The sequence below is a fragment of the Nelumbo nucifera genome, chromosome 1 (genome assembly GCF_055504915.1).
Source record: "Nelumbo nucifera cultivar China Antique chromosome 1, China Antique-T2T, whole genome shotgun sequence".
In the NCBI taxonomy this organism is placed as follows: Eukaryota; Viridiplantae; Streptophyta; class Magnoliopsida; order Proteales; family Nelumbonaceae; genus Nelumbo; species Nelumbo nucifera.
This window is the reverse complement of record NC_142649.1, coordinates 213,727,324-213,755,222: the sequence shown is the minus strand read 5'-3', so window position 1 is coordinate 213,755,222 and position 27,899 is coordinate 213,727,324. Positions and strand designations below refer to the sequence as shown.

At 37.5% G+C, this 27,899-nt stretch overlaps 1 protein-coding gene and 2 long non-coding RNA genes across 9 annotated transcripts; 1 reads left to right on the top strand and 2 right to left on the bottom strand.

Moving 5' to 3' along the window:
• The first annotated feature begins 554 nt into the window (after positions 1–554).
• LOC104604738 (acyl-CoA-binding domain-containing protein 1) lies at positions 555–19,804 on the top strand. 3 transcript variants are annotated; one of them, XR_016081041.1, is made up of 8 exons: positions 567–866; positions 1,376–1,967; positions 3,382–3,487; positions 3,613–3,716; positions 4,832–4,923; positions 9,322–9,548; positions 10,696–10,793; positions 19,288–19,804. XR_016081041.1 is itself a non-coding variant. In XM_088896139.1 (8 exons), exons 2-8 carry the CDS (start codon positions 1,447–1,449, stop codon positions 19,444–19,446), a joined length of 1,257 nt encoding a protein of 418 aa, XP_088752265.1. In that variant the 5' UTR covers positions 572–866; positions 1,376–1,446; the 3' UTR covers positions 19,447–19,804. The 3 variants fall into 3 exon arrangements, 2 of the variants coding, with proteins under 2 accessions (XP_010267531.1, XP_088752265.1); XM_088896139.1 differs by having other exon boundaries at positions 572–866; positions 9,322–9,498; XM_010269229.3 differs by lacking the exon at positions 9,322–9,548 and having other exon boundaries at positions 555–866.
• Positions 5,762–9,310, bottom strand: LOC148804488 (uncharacterized). 2 transcript variants are annotated; one of them, XR_016081043.1, is made up of 3 exons: positions 6,663–9,278; positions 6,176–6,566; positions 5,762–6,077 (listed from the first exon to the last, which is right to left on the bottom strand). It is a non-coding gene; the product is annotated as an uncharacterized LOC148804488 (long non-coding RNA). The 2 variants fall into 2 exon arrangements; XR_016081042.1 differs by having other exon boundaries at positions 5,762–6,566; positions 6,663–9,310.
• Positions 19,805–20,722: 918 nt separating the features above from the next.
• Positions 20,723–25,137, bottom strand: LOC148804487 (uncharacterized). Of its 4 annotated transcripts, XR_016081047.1 has the most exons (4): positions 24,793–25,136; positions 24,457–24,535; positions 24,287–24,386; positions 20,723–21,085 (listed from the first exon to the last, which is right to left on the bottom strand). It is a non-coding gene; the product is annotated as an uncharacterized LOC148804487 (long non-coding RNA). The 4 variants fall into 4 exon arrangements; XR_016081045.1 differs by having other exon boundaries at positions 24,287–24,535; XR_016081046.1 differs by lacking the exon at positions 20,723–21,085 and adding an exon at positions 21,239–21,303 and having other exon boundaries at positions 24,287–24,535; positions 24,793–25,137.
• Between the last annotated feature and the right edge of the window lie 2,762 nt (positions 25,138–27,899).

Genomic DNA, 27,899 nt, shown 5'->3' with positions numbered 1-27,899 from the left:
TTTTCTTTTTTGTTCTTTCGTCATGCTGGAAGAGAGGATAAATGAACACCTTTGACACCGTCTTACTGCATCGCATGAATTGTGGCAGCAATGCAATGTTATTTTTTCTATGCAACTCCGCATAGATGGGTTTTGGTGAAGGGTCATCCATTTTTCTACAAATTCTGAAGGGTCAATTTTTGTAGATGGGCTTTTGTGAGAAATTATTGTACATTTTTTCATTTTTATGGTGGAGAATGATTTTTTTTTTTGTGATTTTTGTTTGTTTAGTGGATGTTTTGAAAATGTATAATTAGTGGATGCTTTTGAGGTTTTTTTAACAGAGGCAGAATTGAAAACTTTTGCTGATTCCGATTCCAGCTTCTAGTTGAACCACACAGCAACAATCAAATTTCCTGACTGAACCAAACAGGTGCCAAGAATAGATGATTCCGATTCTGATTTCTGGGAATTCTGATTCCGGTCCTATCTGCACACCAAACGCACCCTTAGTTTCTATTCTAAACCAAATAGATTATGCCATTATGGGAATGGACCTTTCCGATTCCCAACGAGAATAGGCAACCGGGTTGCACCAAACGTGATTCTTAGGGGGAACGACAGAAATACGTGAAACAAATCGAATTTGGATAATTGGATCTTCTACCTGTATCCCATTGGATGCAGCCGTAGGTTACAGTATCGAAGTTCGAGACACTCGTCAACGAAACGGGTATGATAACGACTGTCAACTATATAAGGCGCGAGTTTTTAATGGGAGCCGCTTTTCGTCCGGCGCTTTATAAACTCAACTGAAATCCCACGCAAGCATCCTCGTTTCATCTTCATCAGAGAAATGTCTTATTTATTCGATCGATAGGTTCCAGGTTTGTAGGGTTTATGTTCTATCTGTTCGTCGTTTGGAACTCGGGATTTCCATTCCACTCTCTTGATTTTGTATTTGTGTTTACGAAAAGACTATTTTTTTCCTGTCATACGCTTCCAAAATTAAGTAGTTTATCTGGCGGATTATCGTCTATGCTTTTATTTATTTCCGGGGAATTTTCTCGAGTGCTCGGTTTTTAAGATTGTGCTTGCGTCTCTGTATATTTCTAGTTTTTTATCCTCTTTTTTGAGCTTTTCTAGGGTTTCTACTTCACTGTTTTACTTTGTTTTGATTTTTTTGTTCTTTTATTTATCTCATTTTCCCCCTTTATCTGTGTCTGCATTTCTTTTCATAGGATTTCTGTTCGCTTTCTGAAAATCTACAGGATCTTTTCAGAGCGATTGACTTTCTCTCAAATTTCTAGAGATTTTTGTTTCTTCATTGAAGCGTTTTAAAGTCTCTGCTCTATTTACCCCATACTCCTTAATATTTATTTTCCCTTTCTCGCAGTTTCTTGTCATTCATCTGACCAGTTCCCGTAATCTCGGTTCACTTCTGTTTTCTTTTTGAGTCCGGTCGCCATGGGGGACTGGCAGGAGCTAGCTCAATCGGTATTCATAGGCCTCATTTTCTCGTTCCTTGTCGCAAAGCTTATATCCATGGTCATATCGTTTAGAGACGAGAACCTTAGGGTGGCGCGCCAAGAGGATTTACCGGCTATACCAGTCGAATCTGAACCAACACCTTCGTACGCTGAAAGGACAACTGAACAAGAATTCGTTGCCGCTAAAGCTGGCATTCCCGGCGATGAGAAGTCGGGGGTTCGTGAAGAGAATCAAAGAGCTTCTGAGCAACCGAGAGTACAGAGTGAGAGCCTTTTGGGAGAAGACGATGATGATTGGGAAGGGGTTGAAAGTACAGAACTAGATGAAGCATTTAGTGCAGCCACTGCTTTTGTAGCTGCTGCTGCTGCTGATCGTCTGTCGCAGAAGGTCTCTAATGATATTCAGCTGCAGCTCTATGGGCTCTATAAGATTGCCACTGAGGGGCCTTGCAACACGCCGCAGCCCTCTGCCCTCAAGATTTCGGCTCGTGCCAAGTGGTATTCCTCTGCTTCCGTTGTCATTTATTCTTATCGGTTTTATACGTGCAGCTTTTTTTAAACGATCAGTAGGCGTATCTTTTACGGAGAAGTACGGATACACACGATGCAGAAATCTGAATTCCAGCCCCCCCTACTACTAGCCCTCTCCCCCCTATAAACCACATCCTGCCCGTGAATTCGGCATCAATTCACGGTCAGGATGCATTCCCCCTGTACTTTGGGGCTATAAAATTCTGATCTGGGCTGATTGGTCATTCTCCCTATCTTTTATTTGTGCTTTTTCAATATTCAATGCCTTCTTAATGATTAGCAATGTGATACAAAATGTTCAATTGGGGGTAGCTGGTTTCTGCACATTTAAGAAAAATATGCCATGGAGGCGGAACTGGATACTTCTTTAGTGAAGGTTTTGTTGATAATGGTCTAGCTTTATTTGTGAGAGCCTCGGAGCTTTGATCCTTGTTCGTCCCTGAACTACCAAAGATGGACATAATTGACATAATAAAATATGAAATTGAGAATGATACACTTCAGGTGTCTGTACAGCACCAATCTCCATCTTGAATGCAATCCCTTATATTGCCTATAGTAGTACCTATTCCTTGAAAATCACTAGTTTAGCTACCTACAGTGCCAATTTTTTCTGCAAATATATAGAGCGCAGTTTCTTCCTTGTCTCTACATTGTTTTTGCCTAAAAGATATTTATTTCTATTACCATAAGCATCTAGCACTGACATTGTTAGACATTTCTATTACCAATTACCATAAGCATCTTTGATCAAAAGCAAAATCAAGAAGAAGTGCTGATTAATCAAATCATTAGTAACCTTAGAGGATTGCTGAGTATTAATCTGCATTTCAAGGATGGCCCTTTATCTTGTTCTTTTTTTGGCTGTTGGGCTTTTTTGGGAGGCTTTGATGGTGGTCATTTGTACGGAGCCTTTTTGTACAGTGAACTGACATACTTGTATACTTCTTTTGAGCACATCAATGCAATTTTACCTTACCTTTCAAAAAAAAGCATCTAGCACCGACTTTTGTATGTTTGTTGCTGAGTTTAGGCATCATTGATCAACTGGAAGAAGTTGTAAGATAAAGAAAGTACTGGTTAATAGATTTTTAATGGTTGGAGAACCTTGCTTAATATTAATAGTTGCGCTGCAATGATGGGGTGAGCTTTGCAATTGCATGCTTTCATTACTGAAGTTGATAGCATATTTTTCTTTTTTAAATTTATTTGTTGCTTGGGACTTTTATGGCTTAACATCACATGCATTTGTTTGGCCTAGTTCTTTTTTTTTCTTCTTGGTTTATTACTTGTTGCTGGATAAATGGATACTTTCTATCGTTAGAATTACAAATTGCATGGCTGAGTGATACAAATATCAATTTTTGGTGACATGTGCAAGGCATGCATGGCAGAAATTGGGTGCTATGCCTCCAGAAGAAGCAATGCAGAAGTATATCACGATTGTTACTGATCTATATCCTACTTGGGCAACTGGTTCCGTGGCTGTGAGTATTTTCTTTCAGTATTACATGCATGTTTTTCTTCTGGTGTTCCGATTTTTTTACATTTAAATTTTGAAGAGTTTTCTTCACTTATCCCTTTTCTATTGCTCCAATATGCTCATAACTAGAAAAGTAGAGATGGAGGTACTGATGCTTCTACTTCAGATGCTAAAGGAACAATAGGCCCAGTGTTCAGCACCTTCATTTATGAAGAGGAGTCTGAAAAAGAATTGTAATGTTCTTTACAACTCTTCTATTGTTTTATCTATCAAAAAAAAAAAAAACTCTTCGGTTGTTCAGTTTATTTGTGAAGAGTCTTTGTTACCTCTTTGTCAATGGAGTTCTTCTGTTAATGTTCAATATTCTATATTATTTTACTGTAAGATGAGTTTTACTATTCCTGATAAAAGGGTACAATATGTAATACTGCATTTGTATGTGATAAAGGCTTTTATTTTGATCATTACACATGTATGTCAAATGTATTATATATCCATGTGCCTGTGGCAAATAACTTGTCAACGCCTATCGGTTCATTTACGACTTGAACTGGTCCGCTAGCCAGGAGTGAGGTGGGGGAGCAGAACTTATACAGGAGGCACCATTGAAGCTAATTAATATGATCCTCATTTTCTGCTTGTAGCTTTCCTATTGTTTCTCCATGTTTTGTCCCCCCCCCCCCCCCCCCCCCCGTTCCCTGGCTACTTGGGTCTGGTTTGTTTGCAATGCAATTTCATTCACACTAGTGCAAAACTAAGGGAGTACAAATGATTTGATTACAAATTCTGATTTTTTATCTAGCTTTTACCATATTTTGTTTGTTTGCATTGTAGATGAAGTAAAATGAAACCTTGATCAAAGTAATGTAAGTAAAACCTGAAGCGAAAATGAACCAGAATTTGCATTCTTCTCATTTGCACTCTCGTGCGTTTGTACTAGTTCAAATGAAATAATTGCTCTGCAAATAAATGGGGCCTTAGTCTTATCTAACTAGCAAGAGTGACATTATTATAGGTGAGGGGCGTTATTGTTTGTTTTTGTTGTAGTTGTTTTCCTTAGGTGATTTCTTATCACCTTTCTCGGTATTTTATTTTTTGTTTTAATGAATTTTATCTTCATTATCAATAAAGTTAGTTTCTTTAAAGGTAGGGTATAGTTGGTGCTATATTTAAGCATTATTTCATATTTGAAATGGCATTTTTTTCTCTACCAAGCAGGATGGACTGCATGTTTGTATTTTGTTTTTGTACATTCCCTCATGTATAATGGTCCTATTTCTTGCTATTTAATATAGTATGTAGCATGTACCGGGTTATTACAAGAAATCCTAATAAGTTCCCTTTCCAGGAAGATGGATGCCATACATGCCTCTGCACGAGAAGGAGAGATGGATAACTTGCTTAAATATATGGATAATGGTGTTCCAGTTGATCTGAGGGGTATGCTACCATCTTTACTGACAGAAAATTACATTTCTCATGTGGAATTTCCACTTCTGTTATTCTATTTTACTCTTGTAATTTGGGTCTTGCCTTTTTGGTAAGAAAATGGCTGATTCTAGTAGGTAAAGGATGGAACAAACAAGATACAGGAATTTAAGGTCTGGTCTGGAATTTTTGATGTGGATGTCTTGTTCTACTTTTTTGGCAAATTATCTATTGAGGTCACTTATTCCTTTTAAGTTGCCATGCAGCCTATGCTGAACAAAATCCAACTTAATGAAAATCTGTATTTGTCTTTTGATCCATATTTTTCTTCATCTCATGAGTTTAGATATTTTTAGGTAAATTTACATAAACTTTCTCTCAACCACCTGGTAATTAATAATACTTCTCCTGCTGTTCTGATATTACTGAACCTTCCCTATTAGCTAGCATTGCATACTACAACCTCCCTTCCATCATTTATCCATTAAGTTTCATTCCTTCATGAACCATCTGAGTTCTAAAAAAAAATTTAAAGAAACTACCTATCTGTGCTTTACTCAAATGATACCAAACTATTAATTAAAACATCCTTACTTCTTTCACATTAAAGCCCATTTATTTTCTTACCTACATTTTAAGGAACAGCTTCCTATGGCTACTAAACCAAATGCATATATATATATATATATATCAATATTTTATATCAATGTTTCAAAACATGGAGGCGTGACGTGACGCGAGGTGTTCCACTACCCGGAGGCATGAGGCGTAAGCCTTAAGTATGTATTTGTTTTATAATTATAGTGAGTATATTAATAAAAAATAGATATTTTAAGCATAAAAGCATATATAACACTAAAATGACTTAATTTCAATCAATATTTGAGTTCTAAATCTCAAGTTTTCAACACCAACTAACAGTATAGCATAGTGAAAATGTGAAATACAATTCTTGATTCAAGTATGAAGCATAGATCACAAAAAAAAAACAAAAATCTAAGGACTAAAACTCAGTCAAGAGACTAAATCATCTTCCTCTAGAATAACAAAGGCATCATTATTTGCTTCAAGAGTTGTATCCACATCACATGGTTCATTTCTCCCTATTTCATCATCTTCATCCTCATCAATCAAATTTAGTTCAACACTCTTGCCTTTCCTTGTCCCTACAAACAAAATCCAATTGCAATTATCACATCACTCAATAATCCTCAACTAGAAAATTAATTGGACCACTAGAAGAATATCACTAATTATTATTTACTTTGATATTCAGTAGCTTGAGCCTTTTGATTTCTACGATCAAATGTCTTGTTGCCACTATCACTTGAGCCCCTCTTTCTTCCACTTGATCCTTCTTTGTTGGTAGGGGCTATTGGCTCTACTAAATTTTTATCTGCATCTTCAACCACCTCAACTGCGGCAATTTCAAGGCCCAGAGTCATTATCCACCCAAGGAGGATTGGTTGGAAGAACTGGATCCTCAATTTCAGTAATCCATTCATCCTCCTCCTCCAATGTTGTGTCAAAATGGGATCAATACTTGCACTTGCCCTCTTCTTCATGTTTCTTTCCCTCAACTTCATATTATACATCACAAAAAATAAAGCATTTAACCTTTGTTGCTCCAATTTGTTTCTCTTTTTTGTGTGTATCTAGTTACAAAGACAAAATATATATTATTAAAAACATTGACAAAACACAACTATTACATAAAAATCTAAAAAGTAAATAAGAAAATAAATAATTACCTTCTCAAAGTTTCTCTAGTTTCTTTCACAACCATAAGCACATGTAAGACTCAAAACTCGAATAACAAATTTTGTTAACTCTGTGTTTGGGTTCCAAATCATGCCCACCAATCAACTACAAAAATATCATTTAACAAGACATTAGTAAAGCTTTAAAATATCCAAAAAAAAAGAATTATGCATAGTTGCATACTAATTATCAAACAAATTAACCATTTACCAGGAGATCGCCTCTTCCTCGTATCAATTGCCATGTCACAACCAAAATCTCCTAGTGCTTTATCAAACAAATAAACCATTTACCAGGAGATCACCTCTTCCTCGTATCAATTGCCATGTCACAACCAAAATCTCCTAGTGCTTTATCATACATATCCAACTGCAATTTGCTAGGGCACACTCATGCCTATTAGAAATCATCCTTTTCATGCATTCAAATAATCCCTCTCTTACTTCACGATCATTCGAAAAATTTGGCTCATAGTATAGTTGTGGGTGTAAATAATAGCTTGTTGCAAGAAGTTGAGTGGTCCATCTTTCATCAATCTTATTCCAAATAGGCATATATTTTCTCTTTATCCCACTACAAGCAAATGCAATTTGCTCTTTTGTTGAATCCATCATTTCATATAAATAAGGCGTTGAGGGTCTTACTTCAGAATCAACTTCTATCAACACTACAATAATAGGCAAAGTGGTCTTTACACAAAATGCCACCTGAGGCCAAAATCTGCTATCAAACATTATAGTTTGTTTTGCCTTGACACCCACAGGATGCTCACTCCAATGGCTTCCATTCCACTTTTCAGAAGTAAACATTGATTGAAGAGGTTGCTTCTGTTTATAAATGCTTTGCAATGTCAAGTAAGCAGTGGCATATCGAGTAATTGCTGGTCGTAAAAGCTCCTAGTTTTTTGTGAAACTCATCAAGTTTAAAACCCATCCATGGCGGTAAATAAATTTTGTGGCCTGCTTTGCCTTCTCAATTGTTTCACTAAAAACTTTCATCTTCCCAATGGACTCTAACATTAAATCTATACAATGTGCAACACAAGGAGTCTAATACAATTTTGTCTTCTTTTCCATCAAATTTTTTCCAACAAGCACATAACTTGAATGATTATCTTTGATTACTTGAACCACATTATCCTCTCTTACTTCTTCAACAACATCATCAACATATTTAAAAAGAAGCTCACCATTTTTAATTGAATTTGATGCATCAATAGATTTCAAAAACATTGCCCCACTTGGACTATTAACAAGAAAATTGATAATGGACCTATTTTTTCCAACAGTCCATTCATCAGACATAATCGTGCAACCATAGTCCTTCCATGATTTTCTATACTCCTCCATCAATTTATCTATATTCTCCACTTCTTCTTTCAAGATCCTAGTGCGAAGATCATGCATGGATGGAGGCTTATAACCTGGACCAAAATTTGCAATTGCCTCACACATACTCTTGAAATAAGGACTATTTTCCAAATTAAAAGACAATGCATTGGCATAAAAGCATCTTCCAATAGCCCTATCAACATCTTTTTTTTTTATCTTTTTTCCATTGTGAATTTAAAGTCTGCTGGCGTGGCTCAGATGAAACAAATTGATCCATTGGGCCTACTGGTCGTGGTGAAAATGATTGTGCAGTCCCACTTCCCACAATAGACTCCTCAAATCTAGGATTAGGAGCCATACAACTCCCATGTTGAGAAGTCATAGGTGTACGATTAAACCTCCCAACACTAGCCACAATATCAGACTTCTTCTTTTTCTCCACTTCAAATTCGGTAAGTGCATTTCGACATCTTAATTTTATTTCTTCAGGGCATTGTTTGCACTCACTCATTCCATGTTTGGTACCAGCCAAATGATGTTTTAATCGGTTTATGCCTCCTGTGCACAATTTACTACAAAATACACAATAAATATAACATTTTTTCCCATCCTCTTATTTAATATATTCCCAAGCAAAATCCTTTCTAGACATTCTAGGTTCTTGATGAAATAGGGATCAAAGAGATCAAAATATCAAATTGCAGCACCTAATTAAATTAACAAAAAAAGAGTATTAGTTAAAATTCACAAATTATAATTTCTGTCATTTAATTCAGATTTCTACTTTCTATTAGACTATAAGCATTCAGTTTCTACAATTCACAAGTAAAATCAATAAATCATTTGTCAAATTCAAAAGAAGCAAAATCAATAAAAGGCTGAACTGATGAAGCTACAGCCAACAGTTGGGTCTTGGGCCTCTTGGCCTATTTGGTCCATTAAATGTGTTAAAAAAAAAGAAAAAAATAGGAAGAACAGAATCAACAGATTACATAACTACTAAAATCATGCAGCTTTGTTCAACAGATTACATAATTTATTCATGCAGCTTTGTTCAAGAAGGCTGAAACAAAACTACTAAAATCAAGAAAAAAAAGAAACAAAGAAACAAAGAAACAACAGAATACAGAAATGAAGAACATAACTACTAAGTACCAAGTTACTAAATGTTGAAGCTTATTTCCAAAAAAAAAGAACTGTTGCAGCTTTGTCACATTCACAGCTGCCCAGGTTGGTTGGCCCAGCAGCAACCTCTCTTCAATAGTTCGATTGCAATTGAAAATAGAATAAAAAAAAGATCACATCTGAGGAATTTCAGGTTGCTTGAAGAAGAAGAAAGAAGAAGAAGTTGCAGGTTGCAAAGTGCGAAAGAAGAAGAAGAAGAAGAAGAAGAAGAAGAAGAAAACAGATACCAGACCAGATTTCTCGAAGCCGAAGTTGCAGGTTGAACGTTGGAACAGAGTAGAGCTTCTTCGCAGTTCACACTTAGCAAGAGGTTTCACACTTCAGAGTTCTATACCAGATTTCTCGAAGTCGAAGTTGCAGGTTGAATGTTGGAATTCAGAGTTCTTTTGAGCCCTAAAGTTTGGGTTCGAAAGAGGGATATTTCCCCCTCTTTTAGACTTAAAAAATAGTTGTATACAATGGGGGCCATGATATAATTGTGGCCCCAGCAATTAGAACATAAAAAAATTAAAACAAATAATCTGTTAAATGTTTAATTACATCACACACGGGAGGCGTAATTATATATAGTGATTTCCCACAGGAAGTGTTTCTTTTGCAAACGAAACAACACTCATGCCTGTGCAGATGCATTCTTGCTAGTAGGATATATTTAATCATATCCACAAATCTTTCATTTGATTTTTTTCTTAATTTTTACTTCTCATGCCCATGTATGCATGAGCTTTCTTGCTAAGTAGTAACTTATTTAGTAACACTACGTTTGCTTTAGCAACTCATCATACCACTTCATGCATTGCATCCAACAGTCGAGCAATTCCATCATCCTAGTATGCAAGCATTAACTTTACACTTAAGCAACATTCCAAGGTTTGTTACAAAATAGAGAAGAGAAGCATGTCTAAGCTTCCCTAACAATCTAACAATTACTAAAACTTCCCCTGCATTTTGAATATTAACTAACATCCCCTATCCCTTATTTGCTAATCTGGCATTACTTTGATTGCCAAAGGATAGCCTCTTGTGGGGTATGAGTGAAACATGATAGCATATATGCTATTCAGTTTATTAGTTGACTTGCTGAAGATCTTAAAGAAAGGAAGAAAACTGTTTGCTTAAAACTGTAGGTGAGAAGGCTGTCATCTCTCTTAGCCTGGCTTTGTTAGTATTTAGTAAGTTACCGTCTGGACACATTATTTGTCCCCCTAACAAAGGATCTGGGGCAGCAAGAACCTAGGTTATCTCAAAGTTTCGTGGTTCTTTCTGTGATTTGGATAATTTTTTAAGAAGTTCTACAACTTGTTAGCTGATGTATTTCTTGTAAATCGCCATTGTTCCTAGCTTTGTCATTCTTTTTTTTTTCCTTTTGCACGTGTCTTTGTTCTCTACCCTTTCACTTTATATACACGGTTCTCATCTGTTATCAACAGCTGATTACTTTTTTTATCCATCCTGGACATTTTGAAATCATATTCACATTCCTAACAGTCATGTTGATATTTTGCAGATGGAGAGGGTCGGACACCATTACATTGGGCTGTAGACCGTGGCCACCTCAATATTGTGGAGCTTCTTGTTAGCAGGAATGCTGATGTAAATGCTAAGGTAAGTTGCTCTTTATGTTGACTGTAAAAATGGTGGAAACTGTATCCTGTCAATTTTTTCTAGTGACAGATGGGTACTATCTGCATGAGTTAATGAACTAAAATTTCAGATATTAATTTGTCAACAACTCAACATAGTTGAAACAAAGGAAAACCTAAAGGTGCTGGTTGAGAACTTTGAAAAGATCTCCAACTTGAGAGTAAAATATAATAAAAGTTGTGTAGCTGGAGTCAATAAGCAAGAAACAGAGGTGGCTTGTTTGGCTAGTTCTCTAGGTTGTGAGGTAAGTGATTGGCCTTTAAAGTATCTAGAGTTACCGTTGGGAGGAAAACCGAGGTCAAAAAGCTTTAGGTGGAAGATGAATTACATCTCTTTAGGGGGTAGAATCACTTAAATTAAGTCAGAACTAGCAAACTTGCTAGTGTATTTCTTGTCTACCTTCAAATTGCCTGTTAAGATTGTGGACTGGATTGAAAAAATAAGGAGGGTTTTTTTTTGGGAATCTGATGATTCTAAGGACCATAGGGTAAATTGGGAAGTGGTTTCTAGAAAGAAAGACAAAGGGGAATTAGGGGTTGGAAATATCTGTCTAACAAACACAACATTATTAAGTAGTTGTGGAGATTTCCTAAGGAGCAAGAAAGTTTATGGCATAGGGTGATAAGAAGCATTCATAGATTGGCAACAAATGGATGGGATGCTGAAATCGACCCTAGGGCTTCTTGCTCTTCCTTGTGGAAAGGCATTGCTGGTGTCCTACCTGTTTTCTCACCTTTCATCAGGTATGATGCTTGCTTGGGTAATAGGGTTCTCTTTTGAGAGGACACTTGGATTAAGGACTCTTCCCTTAAGGATAGATTCCCAACCATCTATTCCCTCTCTTTGAACAAATTTCAAGTTATCTCTTCTTTTCATGTTTCTGGGAGTCTTGGGATTTGGGACTAAGGAGAGGTTTGAGGGACTCAGAAGTGGGATTGACAGATGAATTATTTTCTCTTCTCAGCTCAATGTTTTTGGACCAGTCTTGTCCTGACAGTAGAATTTGGATTGAATCCTCTTCAGGTGGCTTCTCTTGTTCTTCCTTTTTTAATGCTCAGGTGCTCCCTACTAACCTGGTCACTTCCTTTCATGTTAAAGAAGTATGGAGTGATCTGGTACCTCCAAAGGTAAGGGTTTTTGTTGGGAAGTGGTACTTCAAAAAATTAATACCTTGGAAGTGCTTCAAAGAAAAAGACCAAATTGGTGTTTATCCCCACATGTCTGTAGCCTTTGCTTAAGGAAGGCGAGACAATGAATCACCTACTATAATAATATCTTGTCCTTTTATTGCTCTTATTTGGGATAGGTTCTCCTCCCTCTTTGATTGCAAGTGGAATCATCCCTCAAGTGTATAGGATCTCATTGACCCTAGCTTATTCCGATAACCAAAGAAAAAGGGAAGGGTGATATGGAGAACAACGGGGGTCTGCTATTTTGTGGGTAGTTTTGAAAGAGAAAAATAACAGGATTTTCCAATGGAAAGAAAAATCAGTTACATTGGTTGAAAGCTCTAGACTTGTTCGGGGATGTCTTTGTAGATGACTTGACTAGAGATTGGAGTGTAATAGCAGGGTTTTTTGATTCTTTTTCTACCATACAAGCAGTTTGGTCTCTTTTGCGGTGTGCTATGAAACTAAATTTTGATGGCAGCTTTGTTGGGAACCCTGGACCTTCTGGAATTGGGGGTGTGTTTAAAGATGCAGGAAGAAGAATCCTGGCCATGTATTCTAGTCCAATAGGGGTGGGGATTCCTTTAGAGCAGAAATGATGGCCCTCCTCCAGGGTCTCATATTGGCTAAGCAGTTGGGCATTCAACAGTTAGAAGTGGAGGAGACTCAAAATTAGTAGTAGGCTGGCTGCAAACAAATAGCTTGGGAACATGGTCCCTTAGACAACTTGTAAGGGAATTATTGAGCCTCACAAGGGAGTTGGGATCACATGTTAACTGTTAAATGGACTAGGTCAGCAAGTGCTTTAGTTGATAATCTAGCAAATCAAGTAGTAAATCAGGAGTCTTTGTTTTGGGCTATTTTGTAATCTAGTTTATGATGAGGGATCACCTTATGTCTCTGTAGGTGACAGTTGTATTTCTGTTTTCAAATTAGTGAAAGTTACCGTTTCCTATAAAAAACATATTTGAAACAAACTAACAAAGTCTAGATTCTATGTTATGTGCCACAAATTATAGCTATGGTGACGGTCATTATTATCATCATCGTTATAGATCAATTGGGAAAAGGTCTCTTTTTACATACATGCATGGACAACCTGCAGGTGGTGAGGTTGAACCTCTAGTGGATCTCATTTGGGAAATTTATTGGGTAGTTCACTTGTAAAACCAATCTGATTGGTGATATGATTGTTTGGTCCAAACGTGCATATTATTAGGGGTGTAATCACGCTGAGTCGAGTCAAGTTTTGGGTGGCTTGAGCTTGAGCTCGATTAAGAAATTTGGAGGTCGATTGAGTTTTGAGTTTCATATTCAAACTTGACTCGAGTCAATACTCGTGAACTACTCAAGCTTGATTAGGCTTGAGCCAATTATAAATAAATTGTTGTTAAAAATTATAAATAAGTCAATATTGTAAAATATTATAAACAGTTTTTTTTTGAATCTTGATTATAAATTTATTTATATTATAAATAAATTAATATAAAAAAGCAATATTTATTTATATTATAAATAAAATATTGAATAATAAGATTTTATTAGGAGTTTGATTAGGCTCGCAAGCTACTCAAGCCGGGTATTACAAAGCTCAAACTTGGCTTGACTAATTACTCGACTCGAGAAAAGCTTGATTCGAGTTGATAATCTTCGATCCAAGTTTGAGTATTTAGCGAGCCAAGCCCAAGTAGCTCGCGCGTTGGCTTGACTTGCTTACACTCCTACATACTATTAGCTATTCTTGTGAAACTTTATCAGTTTGTCATGCTATTTCTTGCTAAGTAAAAAGAAACGAAAAGAAAAAAAAATGATGTCTCTGTCTAGAACTTCACATTATTGGTTTTGGTACATACAAATGTGTATAGCACCTATATGCACACAAGTTCTAGGAGGCATGAGCTAGATATGTAGCTTACTGTCGGTGTTTTTTTTTTTGATTAGTAAAAGTTGGTAGTAACTTTACATCATACTCAGCTTGCTATCGTTGTAGTAATCTAGTTATCCATGGTCTCTCACATTACTTCTGTCCAAACCTTTTAATTCCATTACTTTTTTTTTTGATAGATTTTAATTCCATTACTTTTGTAGTATGTATAAGCTGAAGAATACTAAAAAATGTTTCTTAGGGTATTCAGGGTGATGTTATACAAATTGGGTGATTCCTGAACTGTTTTATTTAATTCGTTCATGGCCAATGAGGGGTTTTAGTGAGGGGTTAGATCTTATGCTTTCTTACTTCTCCTTCCATTTCTCGGCATATATGCGCAAAAAGGCGGATCTTTGACTAGAAAGATATTTTGTAAGACTAACTAAAGGGGAAAATTGAAGACTTACTTCGGGCCTCCTTTTGAGGCCCCCACCCAACCCTGCTCACATAAATTCAGGTTCCTGAATTTCCGTCATGAGATGGACCTCTCCTTGGATTAGTGCTTGTACCAATGTTTTAAAAAGCATTGGGCGTGCCCCTACATGCAAGACATAGGAAAGAGAGTGGAAGTTGGGAATAGCATAGGATGTACCAGTGTTTTAAAAAGCATTTGCTCCAATCTGGACAGATTTCTATTTAATGAAAGTTGGGAAAACCACTAGAAATACTTGCTAACCAAAGCATTGCTAGGGTTACTTCTGACCATTGTCCAATTGCACTTGGACAGGAACCGTTTAGCTGTGGACCTTGACCTTTTAGATTCAAAAACATGTGGCTGACACACCCGGACTTTTTAAAGAGAGTGGAAGAGTGGTGGAGTGAAGTGTTGAGGGGGGTGAAGTGGAAAGGGGTCAAATTCCTTAAAAAGTTGAAGAGCCTAAGAGCAAAGTTAAAAGAATGGAATAGGGAGCAATTTGGGAGAACAGAGGAATTGAAATCAGCTTTGTTGTCCCAAATAGAGGAACTGGATGCAAAGGAATCCCTTAGAACAATCAGTGGACAAGAAAGAAAACTAAGATGTAGGCTGAAAAAGGAGTTAGAAGAGATCCTCTTGCGTGAAGTAATCTCTTGGAGGCAAAAATCTAGACACAAGTGGATCAAGGAAGGTGATGGAAATACCAAATTCTTCCATGAAATAGCTAATGAGAGGAGGAAAAATTTGGTGACCAAACTTTAAGTGGATGGATTGGAATTGGATTCTCAAGAGAAGATAACCAACTGCTTGTTAATCATTTCAAATCTATTCTGAGGAAGCCACTAGGAAGTAGATTTGAGTTGCTTGTTTTGGAGTGGCCAAACCTTTTTGAAGAAGACAAGGATTAGTTGGAAAGGAATTTTGAGGAGGAAATCTAGCAAGCAATATTTATTTACCATGGATGGATCCAAGGCACAAGGGCCGAATGGGTGTACTATGGCTTCTTTCAAGATTGTTGGTTTATAATTAAATATGATTTGTTTGAGGTCTTTAGAGAGTTTGAAGATAGATTTGTCATTAGTCATGGAATCAATGCAACTTTCTTAGCTTTGGTCCCAAAGAAGAAAGAGGCCATACTCCCAAAGATTTTAGACCAATTAGCCTAGTGGCTAGTATCTACAAGATCTTGGCTAAGGTCTTGTTGTTGTAGATAAAAAAGGTGATTCCCTCATTAATGAAGCTCAAAGTGCCTTTGTCCATGGAAGGCAGACAGATCTTAATAGCAAATGAGTGTGTAGAGGAGTCAAGAAGATCAGGATCTTGAGGTTTTGTATGCAAATTGGATCTTGAAAAGGCCTACGACTTTAGTGGATTAGAGCTTTTTACTAGAGGTGCTTCGAAAGTGCGGGTTTGGAGACAAATGGGTAAATGGTTGCCTTACTTCTTGCCACTATTCAGTCTTAGTTAATGGGGGAGTAAATGACTTCTTCCCAGCTTGTAGGGGTTTAAGACAAGGGGATCCACTCTCCCCCTTCTTATTCACACTGATTGTCGATGTGTTCAGTAGATTGTTATCGACTGTAGATAGGGTTGGATCAATAAGAGGTTGGAGAATAGGAAGAAACCAATTACCTATAACTCGCCTTTAGTTTGTAGATGACATTATAATTTTTTGTGAAGGATCTGAAGTGATGAGAGTGCAAAATCTAAAGAATCTAATTTCGTTCTTTGAGAATGCTTCCAACTTGAAGATCAATCTTGAGAAAAGTTGTGGTAGGGCTAAACTTAGACCAGAGGGAGTTGGAGTCTATTGCCGCTTGTTTAGAGTGTACTATTTTTGAGTGGCCCTTGACCTATTTAGGGCTTTCCCCAGGTGCTAAAAAGAGAGTTGGCTGTGGGACCCTATGGTGGAAAAGTTTGAAAAAAGATTATTGGCTTGGAAAAAGAATTACATCTCATTGGGGGGGATTCACCTTAATTAGAGCTACTCTTGCTAATCTCTCTATTTACTTTCTATCTGTTTTTAGGATATTCTCTAGGGTAGCTAAGAGGTTAGAAAAACTGAGGAGGGACATCTTATGGGAGCTAGGAGAAGAGAAAAAGGATCACCTAATTAGATGGGAGATTGTTAGCTGTTGTAAGGAAGAAGGGGGATTAGGAAAAGGGAACTTAGTTAACAGAAATGAAGCTTTATCAGGCAAATGGCTCTGGAGGTGGCCTGTGGAAAGAGAGAGGCTTTGGCATGAAGTGGTGGCTAGTATCCATCGCTGTTCTGAAACTGGATGGGATGCCGGGGTATCTCGACAGGCTTGACTCACTACTCCTTGGAAGGCAATATCCCATTCTCCCCAAATTCCTTAAGTTTGTAAGGTATGATGTTTGCTTAGGTAACTCTGTTCTTTTTTGGGAAGACGTTTGGGTGGGTAATCAACCTTTAAAATATCTTTTTCCTTCCCTTTATTTTATCCCTCTTTTTAAGGAGCCTGTTCCGAGGTTTTTTCATCCCCCAATACTCCCATTGTCTCCTACCTGGGATTTTGGTTTTCGTAGAGGCCTAACTGATGAGGAATCTGTTTGTGTTTCCGAGCTTCTATAATTGTTGGGTTCTACTTGCTTGGACCCTCCCAATCCAGATAAAAGAGTGTGGACCTTGGTGTCGAATGGCGCTTTCACTTGTGCTTCCTTTTTTAGTTCCTCTGCTCTTCTTCATCCCCTTGGATCTTCCCAGTGAAAGAAGTCTAGGTCTTCCCAGGACCCTCAGGCATTGGAGGGGTCTTGAAGGACAAGGACAGCAACATTATCTCTTTCTTCTCAGGTCCGGTGGGAGTTGGAGACTCAACAAGGGTTGAAATACTAGCAGCTGTACAAGGCCTACAGATTGCTAACCAACTTGGGGTGCAGAACTTACTAGTAGAAGGAGACTCCAAGGTGGTAGTGGGTAGGCTGCTGAATCCGAACAGTGCAGTTTACAAAGATCTCCTGAAAAAAGTAAAATGGCTCACAAGGAATATGCCAATTAACTTCCAGTGGATCAGCAGATCAGCAAATGCCTTGGCAGACTCTTTGGCTAAACAAGGGGCTTCTCGGGATTCCTTGGCTAAAGCGGAGGTAGCATCTACAGCCTCCTCCAAGGCTGTTTGTACTCTTCTTTATTCTCTTTAATAAAATTACTTATTCATCAAAAAGTCAGGCAAAATGCCCTGAGACAAATATAAAAAGTTTTAACATGCATGGGGTCTATGTCTCCACTATAGAGGCATATATAAATGTGTACACTTCATGTAAGGCATATGCTTCTCATGCACACCAGAGGATGTGTGCCTCATGTGATGCTAATTTATAACTTCTTTACATTATAAAATAAAATAAACCAAAGTGGGAATACTAGTTTATGATGCTCCTCTTAATGATATCATAGACAGTGACATCAAAACATGACAGTTCTTTCTTATTCTCAAAAGATGAATGAATCTAGGGCTTTGTACAAAGAAACGAGTAAGTATGGGGATAAGTGGATGACTGTTTCAAGCTTTGCACTACTCAATGCTCAAATTATCCAATTCGTTTATTTAAGAAAAACTGTTATTTTATATGTTAGAGCTTTACCTGCACAAAACAAACTCAGAATTGGTAGTCAGACTAGGAAGGTATTGGTTTGTTAAAATAGGTGTTAGGGGTGATTTTAGGGATAAATGTAGGGATCTGTTCGTTGGGGTTGTAAAATCTTAGGCCAAATTGCTGACACTGTGCAGATTCTCCTTTGGTGAAAACATGGAAAATTCTAAAATTTATGTTTAGGGAAGAAACTTTTAATGAATCTTTGCGGTGGTCTTGTGAATGTTGCATTAACTCAAACTCTAAAAATTCCAGGAACTAGGATTTTAGAGGTGGTTTTGGGAAATTTGGTATGGTTAAAGGTGATGATCTGCGGTGGGCAATCAAATAGGAAATCAATCAGACAGTTTGGTAAAAACAAAGTTGTCAAGGGTCAAGGTGCTAAGGTGTGTCTGGGCAACAGTTTTCAAGGAGGTGTCTGCTATGCATTTTTTTAAAAAATAAAGAACATGTATCCCAGGTAACTCCCTAGGTTCATAGCAACCAGCGACCATCTTTTACCAGTAATTATATATAATCTTCGTAAAAAAGTTGTATGCTTCACATTAAACCATAGAAATCAACACATTCACGAGAAGAAAAAGAAGAAAGAAAAGAAAATTTAGAAAATTCTGTTTTTCTAAAGAAGGTATTGATTGGATTGTTCCCGAGATTTCATAACAATCAAGCAATCATCAAAAACATAGAAATTCAACATATTAATGAGAAGGAATTTGTCAAAAAAAAAACCATATTAGTGAGAAGGACCCATCCCTGAAAAAGAAAGAAAAAAACCTTCAAAATAAGGAGCGGGCCCTTGAGGGGTAGAAAGAAGCTGCGTGTACAAAAACCGAACCGGCCAGATGGTTGGACTGGAAAAACTGGGAACCGGTCACCTGACTGGTTCTGTTTTTCCCCAAAACTGTTGATTTTGGTCAACAAACTACTGAACCGGTCGGTTAACCGTTCGAACGATTTTGCCCGTTTTTTGATTTTTTAACATCGTCAGAATGGGCCAGCCGTTCGGGTTGAATGGTCGGACCCTTCGAACCAGTAACCGGACCTCTGACCAGTTCGGTTTTAAAAACCATAGGTAGGCGACAACTAGTTGCTTGAACAAACACCGACTTTCAAACCATCATGTTCTCATTGTGTGGTACTGTATTGTTTTTTTATGCGTATGTGGTGCTGTACTATGAACCTCCATACGAGGGTATCTGGGTGGAATGTTTTTTTTTTGGCAGGTTCCTGGGTGGTTTGTTGAAGGCTGTTATACATGTATTTACGGAATTCTCATTTCCCCTTCTCTAATCTCAACTCTTATTTTCCTGGTTTTCTTTCTATCGCAAGGATAATGAAGGCCAAACACCATTGCATTATGCGACGGTATGTGAAAGAGAAGGCATTGCTAAGTTTCTTGTGAAGCAAAATGCAGATGTAAATGTGAAGGACAATGAAGGCAACTCCCCAGGTGACCTATGTGAGCTAGACTGGCCGTGGATGCATTGACACTCGTTTATATAAAAAGTGAATGAGTGTGGAACTTTTGTTTGACTAAAATATTCAAATTTTTGAAGTTAATCCCGACATGAAAATGTAATTTAAACAATTATTTTTCTTCTCATTCAAATCCCTCTCGCTAAATCTTGGAGGGAGCAAATGCGTATGTTTTACCTGGAATAGAAATGGATCCAAGCTTGAACCTGCCTTGAATTAATCATACCCAATTTGTTATTGGGTAGGGTTGGTTCCAAGGTTTTAAATTCTTGGAATGGGCCCCCATCCAAGATACTTTGAGGATGTGAAGATTTGAACTTTAACACTTGTGATTAGGAATTCCATCGTCTCATTTCAATGATTTGATTTATTTTATTTTGATATTTGAATGTGTATAACTGTATAATATTTGATGTAAAAGATAATATTTAAAAAAATTAAATTAGAAATTTATAATGATCACTTTTGAACATAGTGGAGCATGACCGCATATCACCTTTATAGAATCGTCCTCTCTGAAGGCCTAAGCTATTTGTTGAAGCACGATTGTGATAACTGTGGTGGTGTCAATCGAGCTTCGAACTTTATTGATAGAGTCAATGTTGACAATATTTTGATGAAACTTGACAATAACTTTATGGAGTTGATTGAAGTAGAAGTCTGGTCGCTGAAGAAACCAAATCTGCAGATCATGATGAGAGAATTCGTTGCAAATTCCAAAATTGGAGAGGAAAGAGAGCTTTAACTTGTTGGAGACGTGATTGTTGTATTTGTGAATGGCTGAAAATTTTTATAATGTTTTTAGAATTCGTGTAACAGAGAAACCATAATCAAAATTGGAATTAAGCTTGGGTTTAATTTCCAGTTAAATGGTTTTTTTGTTAGTATAGATCCAAACGAGCTTTAGGAAATTGACTAAATCCTCCCTTGGCGTTAGTTCCGTATCTTCCGTTAATATTTCATCATCTGTAAATGTGACACCAGGTGATGCATAGAATTTTTTAAAATAAAAATTACCTTTTTTGTGATCAATTTTACCATTTATTATTCTTTAAATTTTTAAAACATATCTGAACAATTTGTGACTGAAAGTCCCCAAAGTATTAAGAGATGTAAGAAAGAATAATAGTTCTTTTTTCTCTTTCCTGGATGCAATTGACTACCGCCGAGGGTTCCTTTAATTTCTTACCCAAGTAGTAAGAGCTGTACTCCATTTATGCTTATGATTCTTTTTGTTAAATGAAACGTAACACTATTTTTTTTTTTTTTTTTTGCAAAAATAGCCAAGGGCAAACATTATATATTAGAAAGGAAATTACAAGGTTCACCACAGCTGCTTTCTTTACATATTTCTAAATTATACTTACTAGCATTATATGTCAGTTCATGAGCAGTTGTATTGTACTGTCTACTTATATACTTTATATTTATAGACACAATAGACTATGGTAGCTACTTTACTTGGCCATTCAAGGCTTTGATTGACCATTTTACATCACTGTCTTCTATGTCTTCTATCAGAGTATTTATAGTGCCCTTTGCATCAGATAAAACAGAAATAGATGAGATTTGCAGCTCCTTTGCTTTCCTAAGGCCATCTAATAATGCCCACCACTCCACTTCAGTGCTTCCATTTGCAAAAAGCCTCCTGCTGCCAACAAACATCAGATGATCAGATCCATCCATGAACATTCTGAAGTTGTGATTAGCGAGAGGAGGTTGCCTACTTATTTCTAGATCAACAATTCTCCCAGGATCCAGAGATACATCAAAGAACTGAATTTCTAGTTCAGGTACTTGGTTCTTGTTGATTATGTAATTTGGCATTCCTCATATCCCATGTTAATATGAATACTAGCGGAGAGGCCCCTGCATTGTAGGGGCAAGTGGAAGGTAAAATATTTTTCTAAAAAAACATGTGTAAACGAGGGTGGGAAAAAATAATAGTTTCAATAAATTATAAAATAGTCAAGTTGTTTTCACTTTAGTGTTGCGCGTTTATATATATTTGCAAGGGTACAGATATCCAATTAATTGGTTTTGTTTAGTCATATTGTGAACCACATATGCAGTATAAATAGTGATTCAAAATCATAACAGAGCCTTCCAAAAATGTATCCCATCCCCTCAATAAATCATTAAGAGATAAGACAGAAAATTCTTTATAGATGATGGCCCAATGTAGAACTCTTAAGGTTATGAGTTTAATTAACTATTCAACCTGTGTTTGTTTTCATTAAAATATATGCTAGAAAATTCATCGCATTTCTATCAGACCCTGGACCCCACAAAATTGCTGTGTACACTATCCCACAAAATTCATCATCTTTGTTTTGAAAGTAAGCATCAATTTTCAAAAGTTTAGTATTTCTTTCCCTCATATGATCCGGGAAAGAGCAAAGAGGAAACATTGCTATAAGACTTAACCTCCTCATATGCTTTTCCATATCAAGTTTTTGTGGTTTTGGTGGCTCTAACCTTTGAATAATGATAAAAAAGAAGCTTCCAATATGTCCAGTAAAAGTATACCAAAAAAAATTTCATGTAAAAGAATGATGTTATGCTACCCAGCAATATTTATGATTGTTCTGTGAATTATGTTTCGTTTTGAGTACAGTAACATAGAATTGTATTCAAGTGTCAATATATGCAATTTTACAAAAAAAAAAAAAAGGCTTTCATATGCAAGCCTAATTTCAAATGCAGCCTTAGTCTACTTTGTAAGAATTTGAGGAAAACAGAAATGTTGACATTGCAAATGTTAAGTTTGTTGCTATAAAAACTATTAATTCATCAAATAAAACAGATTACCTACAAATTCAAAAATTCCATTAACCAACTACTTGGGGGCCTAGAACGTGAATCCTGTTACATTTTCACTCTAACAAGAGCGATATCTTCTGTCAATTCATAGACCTTCAAGTATTTCTCACTTCTTTAACCCATTTCCACCTATTGAAGCTGACATTAAATTCCCTCCAGCACACTAATTTTCAACTCTAGGCATCCATCCCAGCCTTGCAACTCATTTATCTCAACATCCTCATCTAAATATTTATGGATGTTTTATTTCTTATAGTACAATAGCCTCTAAAAGCAACTCTCCACTTCACCCACCCTATTATAATCCAATGTTTTAAAAGGCATGTCTCAGGTGAACTTACGCTTACAGGCAAGGCTCATTTCATGGTGTGTGTGCCTTGCCTGAAGAATGCCCCCGTTCTCACATCCCAGAGAAAAGTTTGAAGCCACAGACACAGCCAAACTACCACCCTGAACAACCCCTTAATGAGCAGGAGATCAAACCACAACCCCCCATCTCTACACCCAAGCCACCCAAACAACGAACACCATACATGATGAGAAATTAATAGGATTTACCCCATTTTCTATCTCTTATCCTGTCTTGAATAGATACCATCAAGAGCCCTAAGAGCCCCATTTGGGAGGGCCTACGCCTTGATTGAGCTGCTTTCACGGAGCCGATTTGAAGAAGTTTAACCATAATTCCAATTTTCTAGCTGAATGACATCATAATTGGGACTCCGGATCTCCTGCCTACAAGAACCCTGCCCACGTTTACCCACAGTACACCACCCCTGTGAATAGGGAACATCTCCCCAGAGGATAAGATGTTCTCCATGTGTGGCTAAGATAAACGTGGGCAGGAGATCCGGGCTCCATAATTGGGCTTCCCAGATTTTTCACCAAACATAAGTTATGGGCTGTCTGTGTAGAGCCCACCTCACAAAGCCAGAAGACACTGTGTCAAAGCCCTCCCAAACTACCACTAAATACAATCAAACCAAGCTAGTGGAAATGCATGCTTTGGAGTATCCTTGGTCATGAATCTTATTTCTACCCCTTCTCTACTATTATTGCTAAGTTACACGGTATATGTTATTTACTCCTACTTATCTTAAAATCACTTGATCATAAAGCATGTCTTTGTATCTTAAACTACCCCCTCTCTGGTTTTATGAAACAAGAGTACAAGACTAAATATCATCAGCAAACAACTTACACCACATGACCTCCTTGAGTAGAATATTCATTATACAAACAAGAGGAAAATACACCATATCTTCTATCATAGAATGCCAATATCAGTGTGCATGAAGTGTATAGAGATGTGCAGAGAAAATCATGTTTAGATTGATACTAAGATCAGCTAAATCATTCACTTATAGTCTTGCTAGTCAAGAGGTTAAAGAATGGGTTAACTACTAGTCAGATTTCCAACCGATAACAGTTTTATTTATCTAAGAATTATATTTCTCTTTGGCCTGCATTAATAAAACCCGTTTACATTTTTATTCTTTTTGAAAAGCAAAGTATCAAATCAAAAAGAAAACACCATGTGCAAGTATAGACCATGTATAAATAGATGATATACATAGGGTCTCAGAAAGCTCTGAGGAAAATGCTAATCAAAAAGTTTAGAAAGGAAACTTCTCCGAATTCCTTTCTGGTTGCCATCCATGAATCTATCATGTCAATGGCATTCCAAAGGGATGAATGTAAGCATCAATTTTCAATAGTTCTAGTATTTCTTTCCCTCATATGATCCGGGAAAGAGCAAAGAGGAAACATTGCTATAAGACTTAACCTCCTCTTGCTTAATCCTTGCGAACACCAGTCACATAAATTCTTCACAAGCAAGCAAGTTAACCACCATCTTACTCAAAAAGTTTCAACAAGAACAAAGATAAAGAAAATAAAGGCATTCAAAGAAACATTTAGCAATGTGATCTTCAATGCGTACAGGAGAAAACTTGGTTTGAAGTAAATAATCACAAACATACAAACATAAAAAATGAGATGGGAAAAAACAAAGAATTTATAGACATACAAACACCAGGAGAACCTAGGCAAGAACCCAAACGGCAGTACTAGAAGAACCCAGGCAATGGAGTAAAAGGTAGAAGAACCCAAGCAACAACCAGAAGAACCTGGCACAAGAAAAAAGTCAACACATAGTTCAATTAGTAGAGAAAAAAAACTAAGAATTTATAGACATACAAACACCGGGAGAACCCAGGCAAGAACCCAAACGGCAGTACAAGAAGAACCCAGGCAATGGTGTAAAAGGCAGAAGAACCTGGCACAAAAAAAAAAGTCAACACATAGTTCAATCAGTACAGAAAAAAACATGGTTTGAAGTAAATAAAGCACAGACATACAAACACCAGAAGAACACTAAGTAAGAACCTAAACGGCAGTATTAGAAGAACCCTCAAGCGACAAGAATGAAAAAACAGAAGAAAATAGAACGAGAATATATATAGAGATCAACAGGCAAATATATCTGCCGAGGAGAAGAAATGATTATGGCTAGAAATTATCATATCTATTTACCTAGGCAATAAAACACAGTCAAGCATGCAAGTGACGGGCTATCAGATTGACCCTACAAGTGACGGTAGGTTATCATGCAATTGAGCATGCAAGTGACGGGCTAGATCTATGAGGCAACATGTATTACATGTGTAATAAATGCTGGCCAGGGTCGTCGGATTTCATTGTTCGTTCTTCCGTGCAAGGTATCTTTCCTTCGAAAAATAGTGCCAGGGTCATCGGATTTCCAAAACGGAGAGGGTGACAGACTCGAAGGTAACCGGAAACGACAGGGAAACTTGAAACAGTGCTAGGGTAAATGTTTGCACGTGAGATGCAAAATCTATTCACACGAGTAGATTCCGTTTTCTGAATGGGGAAAGGACCCACCCATTAATGGCATGAGAAAAATACATGTTGCTAGGATTTAATCTCCTCGTTGCACATCACAATTTCCTATCTTCTTTTGGTAAGAAATTGAAACGGTCTTTAGTACAAATACCATGCTGCCAAGCCTTCCACATGAAAACTCGAAACCTTAGGGGGGTTTTAGCTTTCAAAATGATATTCCAATTCACTTAGGAGCCTGATGAAGAGGGATTATTCTCTGTGAAGACTTTGTATTTGAAATCATACTTTGCCTTCTTAGTTTTTTTTTTCCATAACAAAGTGTCATGTTGGAGGTGGGGAGATAAGCATTTTTGGTTGTTATGAGCAATACATCTATCTGTAAAGAGTTTGGAGTAGTTTCCTTTGATCCTAGTTTCCATTCTTGCCAATCAGATTTTTTACAGATTCATTCAAGAGACTAGAGGAAATAGAATCCTTGAATTCTAGAGAGAATGCATTGAATGTGGGGATCCACAGGTTTGAAATGTGAACTGACTGGTCATCTTTGACCTACCAAATGTGGGGATCCAAGGTGTCCACTACCTTCTTCCACCATGGCGAGTCATTTGATTTCTTTTTTAAAGAAAACAAAGACGCATTTGTGAGACATTTCTGTTTCAGAATGGCACTCCACAGTCCTGTGTTTTGTGAGAATAGCCTCCATATATTTTTTTGAAAACAAGGCTTTATTGAATTCCTTTAATTTTTGAAAGCCTAGCCCCTCCTTCCTTTTTTGGTTTACAGATTTTGCTCCATGCAATAGTATGGGATGTTGTTTTTATTTTGATGACCACTCCACCAGAAATCTCTTTGTATTTGTTCTATTCTGGACACAATTTTAAGGATGGAGAAGCCCATCATATAGGTAGCCAGAGCTTGAAGAACCGACTTTACCATTGTAAGTACCCCTCCCAAATATTTTCTTTTAATGCCATTTGTTTTATTCCAAGCTGTCTCAACAGAATTTTCCTTTTCCTTCCATGAACACACTTACTAAATTGAGCCCTTGATTTTTTTTATTATTAATTTTTTGTCATAATAGATTTTGGAAATTCAATAGAAATCTTTCACTTTGGAAACTTGATTAGGATCGGCTTTGCACATCATTAGACAATCATTAGCAAAGAACAGATGGGTAATCGGTGTTTCCATTTTACATAGCTTGAATCCCTTCAATCCTTCTTCTTTCTCAGCCTTTATTGGGAGAGGGGATCCCTTGTTTGAGACCATTTCTCAGACTGAAATATTGTTTTTGGGTTCCATTTATCTTGATTGAGAACTTAGGGGAGTTTATACAGCTATCCACCATTTTACACCATTTGTGAGGGAATCTCTTATCATTCGATCATAAGCATTGGATATATCCATTTTCAGTAACATCCATTTCACTCCTTTTTTTCTGTTTCTTCATTTTATTGCATGTTTCATTTGCAACTATTACATCATCCACACATTGTCTCCCTTTAATGAATGCAACTTGATTTGGAGCAATTACTTTTCCCAACAGTTTTTTGTATTCTCAGTACTAGCCATTTTGCAAGAATTTTGTAGATTACATTGCAAACACTTATTGGCCTATTCTTAAATATCTTTTTGGGAGAATGACAGTTCAGCTCAGCGTCAGAATTTGTAGGCTTAAAGTACATTTGGGGTCGGTGCCAACTCGGAATTGATACCAATTCACGGGCGGGTATGGGTGCATAGAGTGTGGGTTTATGACATTTTAAATGTTTATAGATTTGCAATAGTATTCAAAAATCTGCATTAGGCCTGTCTGTACTTTTTCATATCTTTTTTGGGTTTCTCACCTTTGAAATGTGGACCAGATTGGTAGCATTTATGTTAGAGGGAAATTATGTTGTCTCAAAAAAGTTCCTTACTAAAGACATGATATCGGCTTTTAAGAGGCTCTAATATTTTTGATAAAAGAAAGGAGGGAAGCCATCAGGTCTTGGAGCTGAGTGAGTCCATAAAGACTTTGATGAAGGAAGATTTGGCCCGATCTCGTAATCACTCAACACGCGACAAAGGCAAACAGCTCGGCACAACAGCGCACCCAGGGCGCAAGCACCAAAGGGAAGAAACCAGCAGTCCGAACTCCCTACTAAGAGCTCGAACTCCCTACGAGGAGCCCGACCTCCCTACTAAGAGCTCGAACTCCCTACGAGGAGCCTGACCTCCCTACTAAGAGCCTGATCTCCCTACTAAGAGCCCGAACTCCCTACGAGGAGCCCGAACTCTCCCTTAGGCCCCGAGCCACACAAGGCAGTGACCCGAACTGGCCCGCCTCATGGCAGTTCGGGACACTCCCCTATCCGAACTCAAGACTTCACCTCGTTCGCCACTCCAGCACTTCGCCTCCTGGACGCCGAACTGAACAAACGTACCATACCTGACACCGAGGAGGTCCGTATCCAAGGGCGGCGCACCTGACTGACTTGGGATCTGACGCTTGACAGCCGCACTTCAACGGTCACCTACCACCACCACCTGCCACCGTCATCGCCAGTCGCAGAGACGGCTTCGACAAAAGGGAGCAGTGGCGGTTCTGTCCAGCAGAGGGGATGACACCCGAACTGGCAGGAGACTAGAGGTAATCATACCCGACCTGACAGAAGCTTGAGAGTGAGTGCACGAGGTGGCTATAAAAGGCTCCCTACCCCCTAACTTGAGCTTCGGAGCATTCATACCGGGTTCCCCCCGGAGCTTGCCCATCTTCTCTGTTTCAGGCTCCCTGT